Raw genomic sequence first — 8,379 nt, 5'->3', positions numbered from 1 at the left:
GAAGAACAGCACAGCGGCAACGCAGAGAATGATGGACTCGAAGCAAGCCCTGCGGGACAGTTTTGAGAAATGTGCATTATTGACGTGCTGATGAACATGAGGTAGAATGTTTTAGACGGCAAACTTCGATTCAAGCTTTATTAAAATCAAGCAAACAAACCAAGATGTGGATTTCAGATGTTTTATGAGATTACGTCGTGACAATCACTTGTGGTGATTAATTTTAACTGTGTATGTGGAGACTGTGTCATAGCTCATGGCTGAGAGTAATATATTCTGAATGTGGATGTGATAACTCCAAGATTATCACCAGACAAGGCATTATGTCGATTTTTAAGGGTAAGCAGCCTCCTGCATTTAAATGTATTTGTATTTTGATCAGCTTCTTCGAATTAGTTCTGATGACATGTTTTAGAAAAGCTAAATCTGTGCAGTTTTTAGGATTATTCTTCCAGTTTATTTATAGTTGGAGCTGAGTTAAAGGGCCATCTGCCTGGGACAGTGTGAATTATGCCTACAACAATTTGGAACATCATAATTATATCTGTTATTGTGGCTAAGTGGAAAATGAGTGTTTAGATCCAGGTGGTGGATAGGCGTTCAGCTTACTCGGCTTTCATTTGGACAAATGTGATTTGTCACAATCCATCAGTAAATATAGTTTTGACGTTATATACATAAAATTGAATTGGCAGCTTTTCCTTCCGTCTAAATCTGGTGTTTTTGTTCTTTAAATTCTGTGAATATCTTTAAGGTTCTATTGAGGAGATTCCTAACATTAGGATAAAGTTGCATATTGCAATTTAAGAAGCCCGTCCAGTCCAGATGTGCATGGTAGTGCATGTGAGACACTTGGCAGATCAAAAAAGTAGCACCTGCCAGACCTATGCTGTAGCCCATGCAGGGTGTGTTCACTGCATGTACACTTGTGCGCTTGTGTGTTGCGCTCTATAAAAAGCTAGTCAGCAGGTAGTCGACTGTGTTGAGCTTCTCTGTGTACTTCAAGCTGTGGCAATTGGAACTGAGTGCCTTGTGTTAGGTTTGGATCCAGCGCTGTAAAGTTACTTTTACTGAAGTCACAAAATGACCTGAGTGGATGGTGTGTAGGAGGCAGAGGGAGAGGGGATTGTTTGCTTGTCTAGTTTCCAGAGAGACGCTAACAAGGAAGTTGTTGCAGTCTGCATTTCTGTAGTGTGACACCTCTGGTGAGGTGCACACAAATGGTGCGGTGTACAACCAAAAGGATAGAGCCCCAACTGTATACCTATCACACTGGAAAGCTGAATACATTACAGTTTCTTCCTAAGTAATTATACTCTTCAGAGTTCCACCATCAAAATAATAGTTTCTCCTGCCTAGTGCACACAATAGGGTCATTATACATGTTATTTAACTCATTATGTATTTCAACATACATACAAATATAGTCTCAACATAACTATATTTGTCATTCCCTAACCTTACTGGTGCACTTAGGGTTTACCCTTATACGACTGTAATATGTTCCTAGGTGGGTCTAGGGGAATTTAGGAACAAACTCAGGACAAACACAGAAGTGTATGTAAGGCAAACTTAAAGGATTTATTTGAGTACTTTCTCTGTTGTGATCAGCTTTGAAGGACCTCTAACCTCACGTCCAAACACTAATAGGTGGTTTAGGCTTCTGCCTCAATTTGACGTCGTATCTACTATGACAGCTCAGACCCTAATGGCATCACGACGATGCAGATTGAAAGAGCTGTGACTGGTCGGCTTTGGTATTTCCAGCTGCTTCTCCATCTCCACGATTTTCAAATCCATTGTTTTGAACCAATAAAGATGGAACACATCAGGGAAAGGTTAACTGACGGTGTTCAAAGAAACAGACATTTCCACGACTGGACTTCGGCAAAAGTTTCAGTCGCCGTTGTTGAAAGCGAAGTAGGAAGCAGAAACAAAAATGAACACGACCAGCAAAAAAGGCAAGGCACCGATTACCATTTGGGTGTAAATGGCAAGTATAACTGACTCACACCGCCTCATTAAAAACCTTTGATTTGCATGCCTTAATCATTTTGTACCAGTTTTGGTAGACCAAATACCTACCGGAAGCACACATAAATGTCAACAAAAACTGATTTCCAGTCTTAGTCTTGGGTACAGGCCTCACACAATCAGCAATTGCCTTTTCAAACGGTTCACAAATCAGTGGAACATAAAGCAGGTAAGCATAAGGAATCACATTACTGATGCTACCACCAGATGGTGCCAAATTTTTCACACCATCCGCGGAGTAGCTTCAGCTGAAACAACCCTGCATTTGGACCACATTTAAAACTATGTGGATGGTGCCAAGCCTGACCTAACCATCAGTCTGAATAGAAAATAAAAGCTACGCGTGCCAAAAACAAACCACCTTGCAAGTGTTAGACATTTGATTTGGCCACGGTTCTAACAGCAACCAGCAAATCCACAAAAGAACAAATTAATTATGCAGTCTGTCTAGTTCTGAAATCATTCCAGTACAGTAATGTCATCAAAAACCACTAATGGCATGAATGGTTTAATGCACTGCATGCGGTTCTGATTATTCGGGTTGTTGTAATTTTCCTGATGTGGACAGTGAGTTTGGAGGCTCAGAAATGAACCACAGGAATTCTAATGAAGGCTGTCACTTGAATAGATATTTATAAAGAGATTAGAGGAACACATTTAATGATACGGTGTTTCAGAGTTTTAAAAATGAAGCATCTCCTGTCTCTGTCCTCCCATTTTGTAATTCTCCTCGTCGAAGTAATTTGGAAGTTCTTAGTCATGGTTATTTAGTTTCCACGCTGTCAACAACCCCACACTCACTAATATGTTCAAAGGTCAGTCTACTTAAATATGCTCTTCCCCAAAAGATTAAGTGGGTGGCAAATTATTAATCTTCTTTGAGGGAGGTTCACTGAACTTTTTAATAAGTTCAAAGGCATGAATAAGATGTTATCATCAGTGAGTAAAAATACTGCAGGTTCAGGTTGTCCCTGAATAGCACTTCAAACGGAGGAAACACTGGTTGATTAACTCGATTTCAAGCTGTTATTTTGGACAATGTGTAGATGGATAAAACATATGTACTTTTCCTTATATTAGAACAGCATTTAGCATTAGCGATTAGCTGCTACATGGTGTTGGCCTAACATTTTAATATAGTTTGGCTTGCATTTATATTTGATTAGTAGCAACTGGTTTTGAACAAGACAACCAATGAAAACATGTAGCTTTAATACAAAATAAGAAATGGAAGCGCACATTCAATACAAAAAGTGTTAGCAGCAGCATTGTATTAGCATTTAGTTTTCGCACAGATATCTGTGTTGCCGAAATTGGAAGAGAAACAAACAATGCTTAACAAATTTTCTCCTGATTTGTGTGTTTGAAAAAAGTGACACAAGCTATGTAATATTCCCTCAGTTTTGGTCTCCACCAGTTTCTCAGGGAAGTATCTCTCTAGTTAGCTGAGAGCCCATGTTCTCGGTCCGCTGTGTGATCCTAGCAGGCAGCATATGAGACGTTTTACAGTAGGTTACTAAAGGTAACCAACAATTAAACCATGATCCACAAAATTAAATGAAAAATTATCTTAAAGACACTAAAGCACTCCTTCTGGTTGAGAGGAACTGTAGATAATAGTTGTCTGTGGATTTTTCACTAACAGCGAATGCTTTCACATATCAAGTACTCATTTGATTTACTAAAATATGCAAAAAAATTAAAAAAAAAAAAATAAAAATACAGCTCAGTTCTTCATTGCAGTGGCCTTTGATGCAGCTGTGTTCATGGTTGCATGTCCCATTGGACTGAGCTTGCCAAAGCATAACCCACATGTTAAAGATGCAGGAAATTTCTGCTAAGTGCTAGTTAAGTCACTGCATGTTCAGAAACCAGTTTCAGATGTTTGAACACTGAATTGAAGGACATTATTTTCTTTGCACAATGGAACTGCCTTATATTCTTTGTTGATAAGATATGATTTTCTACAAAACAAAACAGCAACAGTGAATTTTCGTGGGCTACATGTGTAAACACAATGTCCTTTGGTTAGAAAAGGGTACATTTAGTACAGATCTGAAAACTGAGTAAACTAATAGCAAGTGGAATGAAGTACTAGGTGATCATTTCACCTCCTGGAGTTTGAGAGTTCACACACTGATCACAAATGCATCATTAGATGAATTGTGTGCTTTTGTGCCTTAATTAGTTTTTGTCTCCTCAAATGAACTGGTGAGTCAGTGGTGGGGGTTGGAAAAGCACTCAAGTTTCCAGTCTCTTTCCCCGAAAGTCAACATTATTTAAATGTTCCTTGTTTGTCAAGTTTCAAGGTGATTATGTTTGTTTGTAGAAAACAGTGTGAAACAGGATTAGAAGGTGGGACTATTTTCCTTCACTTATCCAAATACACCATTTAAAAAACATGTTAAAACATTTCTCCAAACTCTATTTTTCTGACTTGCTTTCGACTGTATGGTGGATAAATATGTAAAAATAATAATAATAAAAAAAAATAAAATGTAAATGTTACCATATCTCTTCATTCATATTCAGACTTAAATTCTGACAAAGGAGATCAGAAGGCTGTTCTTCGCCGTTTGGGCACAACCAGATCTGAAGACAAATTAGATATTCTAGGAAGAAAACCAGCGTGCTTGCTTCCATCCTTACTTAAGATGCGCATTTCTGCAGCGTAATCTCACCATCCCTGAGAGTGAGTGAGCCACCAGTACAGAAGCTGATGGGTAAGGGTGCTGCGCACTGAGAAGCTCCCCAAATGCCTGCTGCTTCGCTCACTGCACTTACGTGGGAATGGATAGAGTTTTTGCGCAACGGTAAAGCGATGGATTTCCCTGCTGCTTGTCACGCTTTTGTTCTTGAATGATAAACGGAATCCCTTAATTTGCAGGCTGGGGATATCATTCCTATCTCAACACTAACAGAAAGGTGTTAAGATTATCCGGAGATTTGGGTTTTGCAAACTTTGTGGATACAGCATCGTCTTATTTGCATGGTATTCTTTTTTGGATTGATCTCATTTGTCTTCTGCTGATAAGGTAACGTATAAAAATCGGCGTTGAAATGTCCGACTTCCACAACCGGAGCCAAACCAGCGCACGACGCAGTGACTACGTGTGGCAGTATGAATATTATGACGACGAAGAACCCGTGTCTTTCGAAGGACTCAAAGCGCACAGATGTAAGCTGAATACATTACTGTTGTGTTGTTCGCACTGTCCTGCGGTGTGTGTATGTGTGTGTTTCTCAACGCTCTCTGTTACCTTCCAGTGCACTTTTAATTGACAGAGATTAATCATCCCATCACTCCTCGCATTACCATTTGCGGTTTAACTGTAGGGTGGTGTGCCATTATCCAGCAGCATTCTTTAATGCAGCGCATCAGTTATTCTTCAGTGCCTCCGATCAAGCCATTTAATGAGGAGAATGTGTCACACTAAATTACTGTATATATATATATATATATATATATATATATATATATATATATATATATATATATATATATATATATAAACCTTCAAATGCTCACTTTAATTAAGAGATTAGTTTAATCATAAAACCAATGTACTAATGAGATGTTTTTCTTTCCCTCTCTGACCTTTCAGATTCTATCGTCATAGGTTTCTGGGTCGGGCTCGCTGTGTTCGTCATTTTCATGTTCTTTGTGCTCACGCTGCTCACAAAGACAGGAGCGCCCCACCAGGAGTGAGTATGATCATGTAACCTCTCACCTTCACGTCTGTTCCTACACCGGGACCCAGGAGAGCCCATGCTCGTCTCAGAGCTGTGGGGACTCCTGGTGTGTGCAAAAAGCAGAGGGAGGCGATTAGTTTCATGCTTGGTTATTAACACTGTAGATTACGTTGCATAATATTGTAATTTGTGTGTAAGATGTGACTGGATGACTCTGTATGGCGTCATATTGCTCATGGTTGGTGGTGGTAGAGGTATATTTCCCTCACAAGCAAAGAAATAGGTGAGAAATCACTTATATAAGGTCAGACCTAGAGATTAATCTGATTGTATAAAAGGATTTGTCTGGTGGTTACTGCTCTTAAGTACAGTCTATTTTTGTATTATTTTTTTTAAGGAAAGACTTCTTGGATGAGCATTTTAAGTCTATCCAGCCCAGTAACACTCAATAGCTTCAGGCACATGAAAAAAAAAACACACACACACACATATATATATATTCCCTTAATCCAACTTTAACTGGACAACTTAAGTGCAATCGTAATTCTCCTTATCCAGACAATGTGATTTGAAATCGATTTTCTCTGGCATGTATATGCCTCAATCGGACTTTTAACTGGACAACGCATGTGCGCATGCTCCACAACCATTGCGCTGGCGTGTGACCCCGGAAAAAGCCACTTGTAAAAGAAGAACATAAACACAGCGGTAGAAGAACCACCCGAGGCTTAGCGCACTGAACTATTTTCCATCTTGTTGTTTTAAATCCATAATAGGTGTAATAGGTCAACCAGAAAGGGGGCCACATTATCCTGGTATTAACCCACTGAAAAGATACATATAGCCACCTAGTGTGGAGGAGGAGGAGGACATATTCCCGTCAGTTATTTGATTTTCTCCGCTGCATGTGAACCGGGACAATGGCCGCATTCAGAAAGCAGAATTTCAAGCATAGCTCGATTAAGCTGTGCATGTAAAATGGACAATAATAAAAGCCTCTCATGTTTTTAAAGCCCCTTTCTGACTGCATTCTCACTTGATGTCTTTTCGTTGATTTCCCAACAGAAACCCAGACACCGCTGAAAAGCACCATCGCCCGGGGAGCTGTCTGGTAGACGTCAGTGGCCACCAGGACGAAAGCGACAAAGCCTTCTCTCGCCCCTTGCTAGCGGGGACCCGTTCCTATTTTAATTTTTACATTAACGAGGAGGACCAGGGGAAGCAGAAGACGGGCGACGGCATGGAGGGCAGGCAAAGCGGGGGCCGACCCCAGCAGGGACCCTGCACCCGTTCCAGGGGCATCAGCACCTCTGGGATGGACGAGATGGAAGAGGACATTGAGGAAGCTGTGGGACACCAAGCTCTCACTGGATTAATAGAGGAGAGCAAGACAGACAGAGAGTGTGCCTTTTTGTCTCACTTCAACATCCCCAACTTTGTGAACTTGGATCACAGCTCCCCCCTTGGAGAGGATGACCTGCTGTATGAGCCATCTGTCATCCTGGAGCGTCAGTCTCACGATGCTAACTGTGACGTCCACTAAGGCGAAGCATATATTCAGACTGGCATTTACAACCTGACACGTGGAAATACTGTATACTCACCTGCTACTCACCTAATATTTTTCCTATAAAGCCTCTATACTTGGAGTTATCTTATTTTTTCCAGCAAGCTTAGAACCAGATGACCAAGGAGGACACAGTGACTTCAAAATTCAAAGTGCGATTCCTGTCTTATAAGATGAAATTTCTTTCACTCTTAGATAAAATTGCCGCAGAAATGATTCCTGTTACTGTGAGTACCTGTACCTGAAATAGACGGCTGTCAGCGCAGGAACAGAGAAAAATAAAAGAGCAGCGAGGTCAGCAGGGGGAGATCGTTTGTTGAATTCATTCTGCGGTTATTGCTCCAACAAAACAAAACTGCCAGATGGCTCACAGACGAGATGAAAAGCACAGAGTTTAATGATGTTTGTTTCTCAACGCTCTCTGTAAGAAAGGGCAACGTGTACGTTAACCGTGTAATTAGTAGCACAAACTCAAACATGTTATTGTTCGTTAACCAGAGATCTGAGAAGAAGAGACGTGGGATCATCTCACACCGTGTTAATCTTACAAGTGCTGAATGTGGATTGCACAAATAAAGCCTAAATGTTTTATTGAAGTCATCGTGACATTGGTGTGAAGCATTTTTTAAACATTTTGTTCTTAACAAATAACATCCAACAATTTTTCGAGAAATTGTCTAACTTTGCAGTTCAGCTCAACTAAAAGGAGCACTTTGGTGTCTTTAAGATAATTTTCCATCTAATTTTGTATCCATCAGTTTAATTGTTTTTATCAGTTTCACTACCTTTACTAACCTAACTCCAAGCGGACTAGAGAGCCAGATACTTTCCGAAGAATTTGTGGAGAAAACTAAGAATGAAGTGAATGTGACTCTAAATTCAAAAATTAGTTTGAAACTTGCTGCGGCTTATGTGGCATTTTCCAAACACACTAATTAGAAGATTAAATTTGTTAAGAACTGTCTGCGTTTCACACAATTACATGTGTGTATTTCGATTTTTCACACACAGCAGACTAACATGGTTAGCTAATAAGGTTTTCCCTTAGCTAACTGGAGACACAGATACTTCCCTGAGGAGGTGGT

At 40.1% G+C, this 8,379-nt stretch overlaps 1 protein-coding gene across 2 annotated transcripts; it reads left to right on the top strand.

Annotated features, from left to right (window-relative positions):
* Positions 1 to 4,697: 4,697 nt before the first annotated feature.
* LOC124999189 (melanocortin-2 receptor accessory protein 2A-like) lies at positions 4,698 to 7,894 on the top strand. 2 transcript variants are annotated; one of them, XM_047573988.1, is made up of 4 exons: positions 4,698 to 4,847; positions 5,070 to 5,212; positions 5,640 to 5,739; positions 6,793 to 7,894. In XM_047573988.1, the coding sequence occupies exons 2-4, from the start codon at positions 5,095 to 5,097 to the stop codon at positions 7,268 to 7,270; spliced, it is 696 nt and encodes a 231-aa protein (XP_047429944.1). In that variant the 5' UTR covers positions 4,698 to 4,847; positions 5,070 to 5,094; the 3' UTR covers positions 7,271 to 7,894. The 2 variants fall into 2 exon arrangements, with proteins under 2 accessions (XP_047429944.1, XP_047429945.1); XM_047573989.1 differs by having other exon boundaries at positions 4,727 to 4,959.
* The last annotated feature ends 485 nt before the right edge of the window (positions 7,895 to 8,379 follow it).

This window comes from Mugil cephalus, chromosome 21 (genome assembly GCF_022458985.1).
Source record: "Mugil cephalus isolate CIBA_MC_2020 chromosome 21, CIBA_Mcephalus_1.1, whole genome shotgun sequence".
NCBI lineage: Eukaryota > Metazoa > Chordata > Actinopteri > Mugiliformes > Mugilidae > Mugil > Mugil cephalus.
This window is presented reverse-complemented; position numbering and strand designations above follow the sequence as displayed.